Source organism: Microtus oregoni, unplaced genomic scaffold (assembly GCF_018167655.1).
Source record: "Microtus oregoni isolate MIOR12 unplaced genomic scaffold, Mior012 000021F_ref0000039, whole genome shotgun sequence".
Taxonomy (NCBI): domain Eukaryota; kingdom Metazoa; phylum Chordata; class Mammalia; order Rodentia; family Cricetidae; genus Microtus; species Microtus oregoni.
In genome coordinates, this window is record NW_024543080.1 from 39,141,064 (window position 1) to 39,154,631 (window position 13,568).

The 13,568-nt window shown below is 48.9% G+C and overlaps 1 protein-coding gene across 1 annotated transcript; it reads right to left on the minus strand.

Annotated features, from left to right (window-relative positions):
• Positions 1-397: 397 nt before the first annotated feature.
• Positions 398-12,380, minus strand: Smim20 (small integral membrane protein 20). Its single transcript, XM_041671440.1, has 3 exons — positions 12,153-12,380; positions 1,755-1,811; positions 398-1,021 (listed from the first exon to the last, which is right to left on the minus strand). The coding sequence occupies exons 1-3, from the start codon at positions 12,265-12,267 to the stop codon at positions 984-986; spliced, it is 210 nt and encodes a 69-aa protein (XP_041527374.1). The 5' UTR covers positions 12,268-12,380; the 3' UTR covers positions 398-983.
• Positions 12,381-13,568: the final 1,188 nt, after the last annotated feature.

The window sequence follows — 13,568 nt, forward strand, 5'->3', positions numbered from 1 at the left end:
ACTCTCGGGTCCTTCTCCAGCACCATGTCTTCCTGCATGCCACCACGCTTCTCAACATGACGACAATGGACTAAACCTCTGAAACTGAAAGCTAGCCCCAATGAAGTGTTTTCATCTTTAAGAGTTGTGGTGGTCAGGGTGTCACCTCACCGCCATCTACGCAAATAGAATCTAGACAATAGTACTACTTCTTGATATCAGAATTCAATTTATAAAAAAATTCTACCAGGCAATGGCAGGTAGATCTCTGGGAGTTTAAGGCCTGCCTGTCAGACCCTGTCTCAAAAAACTAAAACAAATAAACCTGTCCCCCAAACAAACCACACACACACAATCACAACACACACATACATGCGCGCGCACACACACAGTACAAAAACAGTACACAGCAGCAAACTAAGAGAAACCATTTTAATACCCACAGCCCTGCTGTTGCCAGGCTCACCTATGATTCTAAGGTAACCCAGTGTGACTTGCTTCCTATCTCTTTACTTCCGAATACAAAGACTTTCAACAAGATAGTTAATCTGAGCAGAGTAATCTTAAACAGCTTTATCAACTGGAACCTTCTCGAAGAGCCCTGTGAGGCGGCTTGGTATGGCCTTTCACACTGAAATCAGTTATTGAGAAAGTGGCAAAGCAGCCATGGCCCTTGAGCCCACAGGTTGCTTGGGTTCACATCACAGCTGGGAAGTGACAAAGACTGCATGAGAAACAGATCGTCCACCAACAGCCCTGCAGGCTGGCTCTTCTCCTGCGAAGTCAACGGAGCCACAAGGCGCTTCCTAATGGTGTCATCTGTTCAGGTTCTTCAGGGACTTAGGGAAACACTGTCTTTGCACACAGTCTCTATCACAGGGGCTCTGGCTGGCAGCACCAGTGTTCCCTCGCCAGTGATGCTGCCACAGTGAGCATCTATTGTCCCCACGGCAGAGTGTACAGGATGAAGATGTCCACCTTCCTCATTAGAATTGCTGACAGCCTCATTTCCTGCCAAAAGGATCGGACCACACTTTCAACCCTACAGAAAGAAACACAGAAACCCCATCAGGAATCACTGTTCAGTGTCTGGGCGCGCGCACACACACACACACACACACACACACACACACACACACACACACCCTGATCCTAAAGAAACAAGATGCTGCAGGGATTGAGCCATGCATCTTCCACATGGTTGACAGAGATGGGAGAGAGCAGCCACTGGAACCTGTGACGAGGAGCCTGGCAGCCAGCAGCTGCGAGGAGCTTTGAAATGGCGTAGGAACTATCCCCTACTAGGAAAAATGGATTTGGCATAGGACCCAAGGATTGCAGGAGTTGGGTTAAAAAGCTAGAAAAACTCTCGTTCTCAGCCAACTTGGATCACTTTAAAGGAACATCCCGTTCAGCCTTGAAGGGAGCTTTGGGGACTTCTGTAGGAAGTGAATCCCACATCAGTGAACACAGCTCACCCGTAAACACTACTTCCCCATGGGGGTGCTGTTTGCAGAGGGGAGGCCGCAAAGCAGGTGATCTGTTCCATATTGAATTACACCTTATGCCCGCTTACCAAGTGCAAAATCGGGCCCAGCAATCTTGTGAAAAGTGCCAGGCACTGAAATATTGGCATCAAGTCTTGGATAGCTCTGACAAGACAAGAACTATCATAAAATCAGCAGCAAGATTAGGTTCCCTGAGAAAAGCCACCTCCTCTCCTCACAAGGCAAGCACTCATGCCACGCGCCCCCATGGGAATTTTTTAAGTTTACCTGGCGGCTGCACATCTTCCTGGACAATACCAGCTCGATTTACGGCCTGCTCCTTCTCTGAGAAACACAATAGGACAATTAATTACATTTCAGAAAGGAGGTGTGGGCATTTTTTTTAACATGGGTCAATTACAAAGCATATTTATGAGTGTGATTCAATTCAGGAATGCCGTTACTTAACATTAGGTCGTGAAAGCTAGGTCCTATGATGTAAAAAGAGCCACACTTCAATCAAAAACCACCTAGCCCACATCTTCCTGTGGCCCCAGCATTGTGAAGGGACACAACACAACAGGAACTGCTCTGGAGATGGTGGGGGTGACATTACAAGCAGAGGGCTGCTGCGAAGAAGGGACAGGCACAATTATCAAGAAAATGGTGCCTAAAAACACTCCGCTGAAGGACCGACTGGACTCCAAGCTAAATATGCTATGTTTTTGATAGGAAATAGAGCAGAAAATTAATCTTTGGGTGGGTGGCTTTGGTTTGGATAATTGAAGCTTCCCTAATTGATTGCAGGTGCTGTGCCAATTAGTAAGCTCGCTGTAGCTGCAGCAGCTAAGCCTGGCACTTTGAAGATATCCAATAGGCAAAGGCCAAGAGAAACCGAGCATTTTATGAGTGTGGGCTTCAAGTTGCCTGACACATCTTTCCAAGTGGTTTGGAAGAAACCTGAGGCCTGTGATGACCAAGGATTAGTATTTTAAGTATCTTGACAAATGATAGCTTTCTAGAGGAAAGACTTGGAGCCAGAGGATGTTGACTCCTAAGCTGCAGTGATTAAACACTATAATCAGACCTTTGTTTTAAGAGACCCACTGTTCCTTTATAGCCACACTCAGCTCTTATTTGCTATTAGGTCCACCCTGTCTATCCTCATAGGCCTTCTGCAGATACAAGAAACAGGGTTCCGCCAACACTGCTACTCACCAAACAGAAAGTCAATCCTAAATGATTTACCTAATAGTCTTCTCAATACTAACTTTGCAGGGCAGTGGGGGCTATGGGAATCTTGGTATCTAATTCTAAAATGAGAGAGAAGACAAGGAACATTGGCGACTTCTCCCCACTGGCCTCTCTCAGACTAGCAGGTAAATGGCATACAGATGCTATGGGCCTGCAGATGTCAATAGACCTTCTCCAACTCAAGGGAACAGTGGCACCTCTAACAACGAAAGTGTTCTCATTGTGAAAGACATCTAATCCTGCAGACCTGAGCCCTAGAAGGATGTCAACAGGGAAGTCTCAAAGATGGAGGTCTCAAACATGTGCTTAGTGCCAGCCAGCAAAACACCACACCACACCACCATGAGTCTCACCAGGAACAAGATGTCTTTGATATTGTGAAAGCAGGAAAAGGTAAAGTTTGTACAATAATTGTCATGAGCATTTTAGATGCACAGACAAAAGAAACTCAGTCACGCTGAGCTACCAAACCCACTCTCTACGAAGCAGGTACCACTGCAGGGCCCAAGATTCTGGCAGGCTGCCAGGCACCACTGGGAGGAAGCTGCTAGTTGGTGGCAGGGACAGAATGCCTAATTGTGTTCCAACTTTTTGTCATGCAGTGGAGAACCAAGTGAGACAGGAATCCCCGTCTCGCTGCTATCATGCTAATCACTAATGAGGTTGGGGAGGCTGAAGATTTGTTTAAACAGACTGTAATCTCATCATAATCTGGGTCCTGATGCAACCATCTTGGTAGCTTGGCCTGGACCAGCAAGCTAAACCAGTTCCTACAAAGTGATAACTGAGTATTAGCCTTTATCTAATCCGCCTGCTTCTCTGATCCATTCATGTTTTAGATGCGCTCTGGGGTCAAAGCAGACTTGTGGAAACTCAGGAGACCACACAAAGACACTTTATTTAAGAATGTAGAATCTACTAATGGAAAAAACAGAAGCCAGTCTCTTGGGATTTAGCACGTTCATCTTGATGAAGGTGACAGGTTTCTATTTCATTGTCACTGGAGGAATAGCAAGTCTGTGAAGCTCAGGAAAGCAGCAGAGGTAGAGAGGCTTCAGCGGCGTGAACAAATAAGCTAATTACCGGCCTCAGTTGTGAGAAAGTGTCCATGTAAAATGCCTAAAAGCCAACTGTGGGCCCCAAGTTAGAAAATTCCCCACTCCAGTGTCGCAGCAAGGCCAACTCTGCCCCCTGGTGCTAAGGCTGAGGTCTGATTTGTAGTTTTAATTGAGGCTGGTTCTCCAGTCAAAGGGCGATGGTGTATTATTAAATCTTTTATACATGCAGGTGGGCTGACTTTGTGTGGTAGTAGAAGAATCTGCCTAACTACGTCTGAGAATGAGCCAAGGTTTGCAGTGGGCAGTAAGTCTGCTTATTCTGGTGCTGCATTTAATAATGACCATCACACAAACTCGGGGCACCTGAGAGCAGCTCTCCCAGCAGACCCCCAAGTGCTTTTCTGAGGGTGCTCTGGGAAAGGGGCAGCAGGTAGCTGGGCAGAGAAAAGCCGCCAAAAGAACAGGCCCTCATCCACCTTCCCATCTCCTCCAACAGCCTCCAGTGGAGGAAAAGGCAGATCACAACCTGGAATAATTGGGACAAATGGCAACATTTGGATACAGTCTCTGTACTAGACAGCTGTGTTGTATCCACATTAAATTTCCTGGATTCTTGACTATACTGTGATTAGGTAAAAGAATGTCCTTATTTTTAGCAAAAACTAGCTCAAGTACTTAGAAATAAAAGCTCATTATGTCTTCAACCTGCTCTCAAATGGCTCAACAAAATAACGGTAATGACAGCAATCTAGGTGTGTGCGTGTTCTCGTAAGGAGGGAAAGCAAACGTGGTGACTGTTAACCACCAGCAAATCCAGGTGAAGGACACAGGAATCCATGGCTCTATCCTGGGATCTTTCCTGTCACCTGAGCTTCTTCTTAATTCAAAACAGCCAGGTAAGAAAGGCCAATAATACGTTTCCATTCCAGGATGTCTGTTTCAAGCATCTACTTGTTTAAAAATAGCTGGACAGACTTAAGCACTTCCTTGGCAGTTCCATTTGCTGCTGCTGACTAGGTTCTGCCATCCACCTAGAATACAGAGCCCAAAGTGCCCTGGAGCAGTTGGGGCCCTGAGGCCATGGGACACAACCATCAAGTGGGAAGCAGTGATAATGCTTGGGTGCCAAATGGCCATAAATCCAAGAGGATCCAGGTGCAGAATGGTGACTAAAACTCAGACTGAGGGGAGCACACAGCTGTAACAGCAGGTGTGAAGCAGCTGGCTGAGGGGACAGAACACTGGTGTGAAACAGCTGGCTGGGGGGGGACAGAACACTGGTGTGAAGCAGCTGGCTGGGGGGGACAGAACACTGGTGTGAAGCAGCTGACTGAGAGGACAGAACACGGGTGTGAAGCAGCTGACTGAGAACACAGAACACTGGTGTGAAGCAGCTGACTGAGAGGACAGAACACTGGTGTGAAGCAGCTGGCTGAGAACACAACACTGGTGTGAAGCAGCTGGCTGGGAAGACAGAACACTGGTGTGAAGCAGCTGGCTGAGGGAACAGAACACTGGTGTGAAGCAGCTGGCTGAGGACAGAACACGGGTGTGAAGCAGCTGGCTGAGGACAGAACACGGGTGTGAAGCAGCTGGCTGAGAACACAGAACACTGGTGTGAAACAGCTGGCTGGGGGGACAGAACACTGGTGTGAAACAGCTGGCTGAGGACAGAACACTGGTGTGAAGCAGATGACTGAGAACACAAAACACTGGTGTGAAACAGCTGGCTGAGGGGACAGAACACTGGTGTGAAACAGCTGGCTGAGGGGACAGAACACTGGTGTGAAGCAGCTGGCTGAGGGGACAGAACACAGGTGTGAAGCAGCTGGCTGAGGGATAGAACACTGGGTGAAGCAGCTGGCTGAGACCAAATGTACCAATTGAGAATGGGCAGCTGAGAGGAACTGTTGGTGTCACAGAAGCCCCATCATGGCTGCAGCTCACCGAGCCAGCTAGCTGAAGGAACTAGAGGCCGCTTCAATCACTGCTCTCTGGCACTGCCAACATGTCTGACACTCGTCAACACCAGGCTGAATACAGACAGTTTTGCAATGCTAGTTAGGAACCAGGACTTCATCCTGTCTCTGTATTAGGCTCAGTTATATGGTGAATGGGGTGAAAGGCATATTCTGAGACCTGGCGTGTAATAGGGAAAGAGCCCTCACAAGGAAGGGTTCTGCACATCAAGTGAGTTCTTGTAATCTAGTTCTACCAGATACACAGCACAGCTTCAACTGGGACAGCAAGGGACAGCAGAAAGAACACAGGTGAGAAGCTGGAGAATCACCTCCTCCCAGCTCACCCATGTAAACTGCCCTGCAACTTCATTCTTTTGTAGACATCCTGACAAGGCATCAGGTGGGCCAGATCAGAGAGTCAGGGTCAAGTGTCCATCCAGCAATTAACACACAGAGTGACACAGGACCACACACCCAAATGTTAGGAATAAATGAGCTCCAGGCCTTCAGTAAAACCCTGTGAGTCTGTATTCTGCACATGTAATTAAAACTGGGAAAGATCAAGATAAAAAAAAAAACTGCTCTTACTTTATCCCATGTCACCATTTGACTTCAATGTCTGAAATACATGCTGGTTTTAAAGGGCCAGACTCAGAATTGGACTAGTTGTAGGATGTAAAGACATCAGGATCAAGTTATGGTCTCCTAAGTCCTCAGACAATCCCCACTGGCAACAGGATAAAGGGAAAAGCAATGCTTGGGCTCCCTCCAGAAGTGCAACAGAGCTGTGCCCACACCTCTGGTTTCAGATCACCGAGCCCCAAGACTAACTGCTATCTCCCGAGACAAGCAGGACTTGAGCTATGGATTGACTCTGCACTCAGCCCATTGAACAGATACCTGAGTCTTGGTGAGTCAGTGAGAGAGCTACAGATCACACTGAACGTCCCAGTCACAGGGTTTGCTACTTGGTGACCACAGGTCTCTCCTTTGCTGTTTGACAAAGCAGCCTTCCATCTCATTCCTGCTGCCTGTGGGGTTATTATCCTACTGGAGCAGAAATCATGGAACCTGCCCAACCCCATACTCCCCACATCCAGGCTGGTCCTGAGGGACCTGATACCTTGACTTGACATGGCTTGGGCCCCTGTCTAAGAACTGTGGCCCACTCCTTGGAACAAGCAAAGCATGCGGAATAATAAATGTGCACAGGGCAGTCAGAGGTGAGGAGGAACTTAGCAGCTGCTGAGAGGCAGGAGCAAAGCAGCAAGTGAACCCAGCACTCAGGTGGAGGGACCCTCACAGAGGCTCAGGGAAGAGCATTCAAGGAGGGACTGTCTGCCTACAGAGGAGAACCACCTCTCCCTCTCCGTGGGCAACTGAAATCACTGTTAATACGAAGTTGTTGTGGAATATTACTTTAACTATGTGAAGGCGTGTTACATTTGTTTGACTAGGCAAAGATGTGTTTCATTTGCTTATGACACATTTGTTTAACTCTGCAAAGATGTGCTGCTATTTTAACCTGCCTGCCTAAGGCATCTGATTGGCCTAACAGAAATCTGATAGGCCAAGAGCTAGACTAAATACAGTTTCTGTGTGATTATTTCGGGCTAAGCAGCCAGGAATGACCGAGCGGCCCTTGCTACAAAGACAAGCGCACAATTGGTGGAAGCAGCACTCCATCAGTGTAAAGGCTGCTATGATTGGTGCTTACTTTATGACCTGGCTGGAAGACATCTCCTATGTTCCCTCTTCTCGTTCATCTGTGTGCTGCGCTATTAGGCTCCATAAAGACACACAGGGCCCTGGCACACAGGTGGAGGTGAAGACCAACTGTAGAGTTGGTTCTTTTCTTCTACCTCATAGCATCCAGGATCAAACTCAGCTCTTCAGGCTTGGCAGCAAGTGATTAATGAACCATCTAGCCAGCCTCTATCAGACGCAGCTGTGAGGCAGGCAAAGCCAAAGTACCCCAGACAGTCAGTAGTTAACACTTGGAGAACGCCATTCACTTCCAGAGGGTTTGTCACCCTGTGTCAGACAGCAGAAGCTGTCCCCTACAGTGCTCACAACTCGCCACTCCAAGGCCGTATGTTCCCGCACCTACACCTGCCCTTTCTCTAGAGCTGTGGGAAGAGGTGTCTTGACTCTGCCTAAGGCTGTGCCACCTGATCTCAGGAGCCCATGTCACCTCCCTCTACAGACTGTCCTTTTCTCTAGCACCTTAGCCTGCCAGGACTCTCCTGGTGTTCCCATGCCTCCCAGCCCAAACTGAAAGCCAAGCCTCATTCTCCCTCCTCCCTTCGCCTGTTTCAAGGGTTGCCATGTTCCTACCAACTGACAAACATGTGTAAATGTCCATTTAACAGACTGATTACTTACTCTTGGGTCTGCTGCAATCTTCTCACTTTCAAACCACCGAAAGCATAACCGACAGTTTATTTCTGACACCCTTCTGTAAGTCTAACGGATACTTTCACTCACCCCTGTTTCCAAGCAACCTGACCCTGCGGTCACACCCCTTTCAGAGAGAGCTGTCTTGTTGACGCTATGGCTCTCTTTAAGCCTCTCTATGCCCGCTCCTCCTGAGGCTCCTTGTAGGCCTTTGCTCTGCTGACCACTTCTCAGCCATTTGCATGCTGGTGTTCTGGACGCTAAATCTTCCAGCTGGGAGCACTTGCTAGAGCCCCAACCTAGTGCGCTGACGGGTCCCTCACGCCACTCCAGACTGGGTACTGTTCTGCCTCTGGGCAACTCCAGAAGCTGGTGCCTAGCACTTCAACTGTCCAAAATGGCACCTATTCAACCTCTGCCCTCAAACCGATGCCTTCAATTGGTTGTCACCATCACCACAACCACCTTCCTGGTTGCTGGAGTCAGGGAGATAGGAGCCGTTATCCCTCACCCTTGGGGTCTGTGGTTTGATTAAGAATGTCCTCCCTGGTCCTGTGTATCTGAAAAGTTGGTCACCAGGGAGTGGCACTATTTAAAGGATTCGTGGATGTGGCCTTTGTGGAAGAAATGTGCTACCAGGGAAGGCCTCTTTGGCTTTCAAAAGCCCAAGCAGGACCCAGTGGCACAGTCTTTTCCTGTTGCCTGGGATCCAGACATAGCTCTCTCAGCTCCTTCTCCAGCACATCTGCCTGTGTGCCACCATGCTCCCACCATGATTAAAATGAGTACACCTCCTAAACTGTAAGCCAGCCCCCATTAAATACTTTCTTTTACAAGAGTTGCTGTGATCATGGTGTCTCCTCACAACAACAGAATACTAAGGCAGGGCTCGGCAGTCACAAGGCCCTGTGCACTAGTCCCTCAGCCCCAGAAGTGGTCTGGTACAGGCTGGGTACCACTTCCTAAGGAGGGACAAAAGGATACTGCTTTTTAGTACCCATCTTTCTGCCTCTAGACCCTTCAGGGCTCTCTTCCCTATACTGGCACCGAAGCTGGCATACAGTGGATCTGGTCACCTTGTTAAAACACTTCCATAACCTCCACTGGCTGAACTTTGAAGATAGCGGTGGGGTAACCACGGGGTTTTAATTAAATAAGCCAGATGACTGCACTTGAAGGACAAATGGCAGGACCAGTGCCAAAGACCTGGAGAGCTCCACACTGCCTCACAAACCAAAATAGTTTCCCGTTACAAATTCTCACCAAAGCAGGAGTACCAGGTGTAGTTCAGAAAGAACTCAACTGGGGCCAGCAGGATGGCTCAGCCAGCAAAACACTTGCCAAGCAAGCCCAGTGACCTCAGTTCAATCCCACAACCCATGAAAAGGCAGGTGAGAAACGGCTCTACAAAGCTGTTCTCTGACCCACACATGCGCACCCCTCAACAGCACACAACAGTACATTTTCCTCATAGGCTTTTCAAAAGAAAAACAATATGCACACAAGAAAGACATAAGGGACGGACAGAAAGACGAAGAGCTGGTGACCAAAGGAGCAGAGAACACACTGGGCTAAGACAGTATGCAGGAAACACACGGACAGGATACAGTGAGAAGAGTGGCTGGGAATGACGTGCTGGGGCCACCACACACATGCCCCACATCTAAGCCTCACCTCGCATGAGTGACAACTAAAATCTGGGGTTTGAGCATAAGAAAGGAAAGGGTCTAAATACTAAAATCTGAACGCACTGAAGTGAACAGAGACTCACCCGTACAGCAGGCTCCCAGTTCTGATCCCAAGCACGAGAGCCAGCTGGACAAGCTTACTCCAGGGCCAGCCAGCCCCAGGCACACACCTGCCCATCCAGCTCATTCTCATCACCTCCATCTCAATCCTAGCCAAAGCCCTCCTTCTAAAAGTGATTTCTGTACAGTTCCTAATATGAGAATGTACTAGGAATTTCCACAGGTAATACTTAATTCACCCCAAACCTGTAAATTCAGTCCAATAAACACCACCATCAAAACCGGGGAAGCCGGCAAGATTCAGAGTGAAGGAAATACCTTGCCTACAGGTTATTCAACTAACAGCTCCCACCAAGGGTTATTATGAGCACTAAATAGCTTAACAGTTGAAGTGCTTGGAAGAGAGCCCAAAAAACAAAAAAACCCACAAGCTTCCAATAAAAATTAGCTGTTCAGTATTAGTTACTTTTTGAAAGATTTAGTTACGACTTTCAGTTAAAGTTGGCCAAATCCATCAAAATAAGATACAAGGTGAGCTGTGGCTAGCCTTAAATCTAAAAACACACTATCATAGTTATTCTTGCAAGAAGTTCACCCCAGAGCTTGACTTGCCTGCCAGCAGCAACTTGGGCAGTCAAAGACTGAGAAGGAGTCCTACGAAGATGTGTAGGAACACAGGGCATGCTTCCTCCTCACTGGCTGACTGAGAGCAAGGCTTCTTGACCAGGCCAGCCCACGCATTTTGATGCTTCCTCCTGGGTGACCTCTGTGCATTGTGGAAAATTTATCCTGAATCCTATCCACTAGGTACGAACAGCCCACTCACCGCCTCCTCTCTCCCTCCGCGGTGACAAGCAAACCTATCTTCACAGGACAAAGCACACTAGCTAAGAACCGCAGTCCTGTCTTCACAAAGAGGAGTTTCCAAAGGGAGATCACAGCAGACCTTCTGTCTCGAGTCCAGCTCTAGAAGCTGCGGTAAAGTAGCCTGGGGCAGGGGTCCAGCGAGGGAGAGGGATGGAGACAGTCTGCAGGACCTTACACAAGCCTCCGCTCCCACCACACACGGCACACGCAGGAGGACTTGAAGGCCGGAAGCACAGAGACCATCTCAGTCTGGGCTGATGAAAAGCAGCTGCCAGGGGATACATGCGTGTACTTTAAAACACTCTTTGCCTCCAGAAACCAAACACTATAGCACCAGAGACAGGCAGTGAGAGCATTTGCATGGCACTTCAAATAGCCAAGCTTCAGCCTCGGCTAATAGTCCCTGGGGGCTGGGCTGGCCCTCGTCCATCTTCAAGACGATTCAGGTTTCCTGGAGAACAAAATGAGCCTCTAATGCCTCATCTCTCCTCTCTGACAGATGGTTTCAGATGTATCAAAGTGCTAATCCGTGCTGAGGTATAGGTCTCCAGGAAGGAGAGTTTGGCTTTTAGAATGATAGGACCTGAATGATTAAGGAGGAAAATGACTCCCCGGACATTCACCATTGTCATGTGAGCAACCAGCTTAAAATGAAGGAAACCAGCAGAATCTGAAAAACGATTTGACGACAAACTCAAAAACCCAGGTTAACAGTTTAGCTTTGAAATATTTCCGCTCCAAGGCATCTTAGGGGATGGAAATGAAGCACGGTAAAAACACCTTTCAGCTCAGGATGATCAAGGCTCCTGCCTGCATCACCATCTAAGTCTGCGTGGATGCAGGGGGTTCTCGAGACAGAAGCCTGGGCTGGTACGTTTCCCTCACCACTTATAGGCTGCGTGGTTCCATCTGTAAAATGGGTAACATCTACCTCAAGGGAAGGCTATGAAAATTCAAAGATCCAGTATATGCCTAATCTGACACATATCAAACATTCCATATATATATATATATGTATACACACACACACACACACGTATATGTATACGTGTGTGTGTGTGTGTGTGTGTATGCTGTGTGTGAAATAGTGTTTAAGTGTCGACCTGCTATGTGCAGGCTGCTTTCATACACATCAACACTTCTGTGACTTAGAGATATTCCACAGTTTACTGGTCCGCGTGGATGGGTATTTAGAGCCCGAACATTAAAGGTCTGACATGGGGCCATTTGTCCGAGGTCACCGGGCTGCACAGAGAGAGCTGGAACCCGGCTGGCCTCACTAAGCCCACATCCTTCCTCCGCACTCCTTGAACAGATAGGGAGATAGGGTAGCACTAAGGTGGGGGGGGGGGGGCGCATAAGGCTGGGGCTAGCCACCGCTCGGGGTCAGAGGTCACTCACGGTATTCCTCCAGCCTCATAAGAGGCCGGAAGTAGATAGGGTAGAAGGCGGCGCCGACCATGGAGATGAAGCCGCCAAATATGAGCGCGGTGCGCAGGTTCCGTGCCGCAGCCATGGAGAGAGAAGGGGCTTGGGGCCCCGGGAGGCCCGACAGGCAACCCTATCCCGGTCTCAAGGTCGCGACCTGGCTCGGAAGAGGCGGAGCAGCTTTCGCTTCCGGGACTAGAGAGCGGGGCGGAGTCTCCGGGCTCGGAGGCGGGGCCTGGGCGGGAGGCACCTCGCGCGGGGCGGGGCATCTGAGGGCGGGGTCTCTAGAAAGGGCGAGGCTACGGGCCCCGCGGGACGTCGAACTAAGCCCCGCGGGCGGGCGGGCGGGGCACTGGTGGCAAACGCAGTCACACTTTTGTCCACCCTCCTTTCCCGGGGTTTCTTTTTGTCCCCTTACTCTCCCTGGAACTGTGTTCTCCCTCATCTTCCCGAACCACCACCGTCCTGTTTAACTCTCCGTTACCAACCACACTTTCCCATCCTTCCCACTTAGTATTTGATATTTGGTGACTGCTCATAGCCTCTGGGAGACTTTGGGCAAGTCACTGAATCTTCCCCTTTGAAAGCTGTTTCTGGGCATGAGCCACAAAGGAACAAATCGCGTGGTCCGGAATGTTTTTCAAGGTATTTGCAAAATCTAAGCCACTGAGTCTTCTGAACCAAGATAGCCTTCCTTCGTGGGGTGTGTTTGAACATCCAAATGAACCTTTGGTGGCTCATCCCTTCCTCCCTCCCTATTTTATGTGCTGGGTTGTGAGGAAATTACACATGGGTTCCCAAAACTAAACAGAGGGCTGCAAAACTATTAAAACCTCAGAATGGTACAGAGTCAGTGGCAGGTTCCCCTAGGGCTCTGGCTCTTTGCCTGGGGCACAGCCTCTGAAGAGTGACACCTGCTTCCTCACCTCCTGAACATCTTCCTCCATCTCTGCACCTGTCCCTCCTCCCTTACAGAGCCAGCCAGAAGATAGGATATCCTCAGGGGGTGGGGCAGCTGAGACCAACATTCCTTGGGTCTTCACTCAACACCTTAGAAATAGAAATGACACCAGTCGCTGAAGCCGGGGTGCACAGAGGATATTTATCTTGACCTCGGCAACATTATTTAGTCCTGAGAAGATCTGCAATCTCTTGGAAATGATGTGGTGAGCACAGGTCTTTTTCTCTGTAGTTTTGTAGTCGAATCAAGATTCCATCTACCTCTGGCTCTAGCAGCATATAAATCAGTCGTTCAATCTGTCGGCAGATTTATGGACTCTCTTGCGATGCCCCCAAACACCAGGCGGAGTGCTAAGGGGGACACAAGATGAATAAGACATGACCTCTGCTCTTCAGGATCCTGCTGTGGAACAAATACATGGAAAGATA

Coding starts and splice junctions, on each gene's coding strand:
- Smim20 (XM_041671440.1), bottom strand. CDS start 12,267: ATGGCTGCGGCACGGAACCTGCGCACCGCGCTCATATTTGGCGGCTTC. Junction 1,812..12,152: donor TATGAGGCTGGAGGAATACC/GTGAGTGACCTC, acceptor TGTGTTTCTCAG/AGAAGGAGCAGGCCGTAAAT. Junction 1,022..1,754: donor GGAAGATGTGCAGCCGCCAG/GTAAACTTAAAA, acceptor TTCTTTCTGTAG/GGTTGAAAGTGTGGTCCGAT.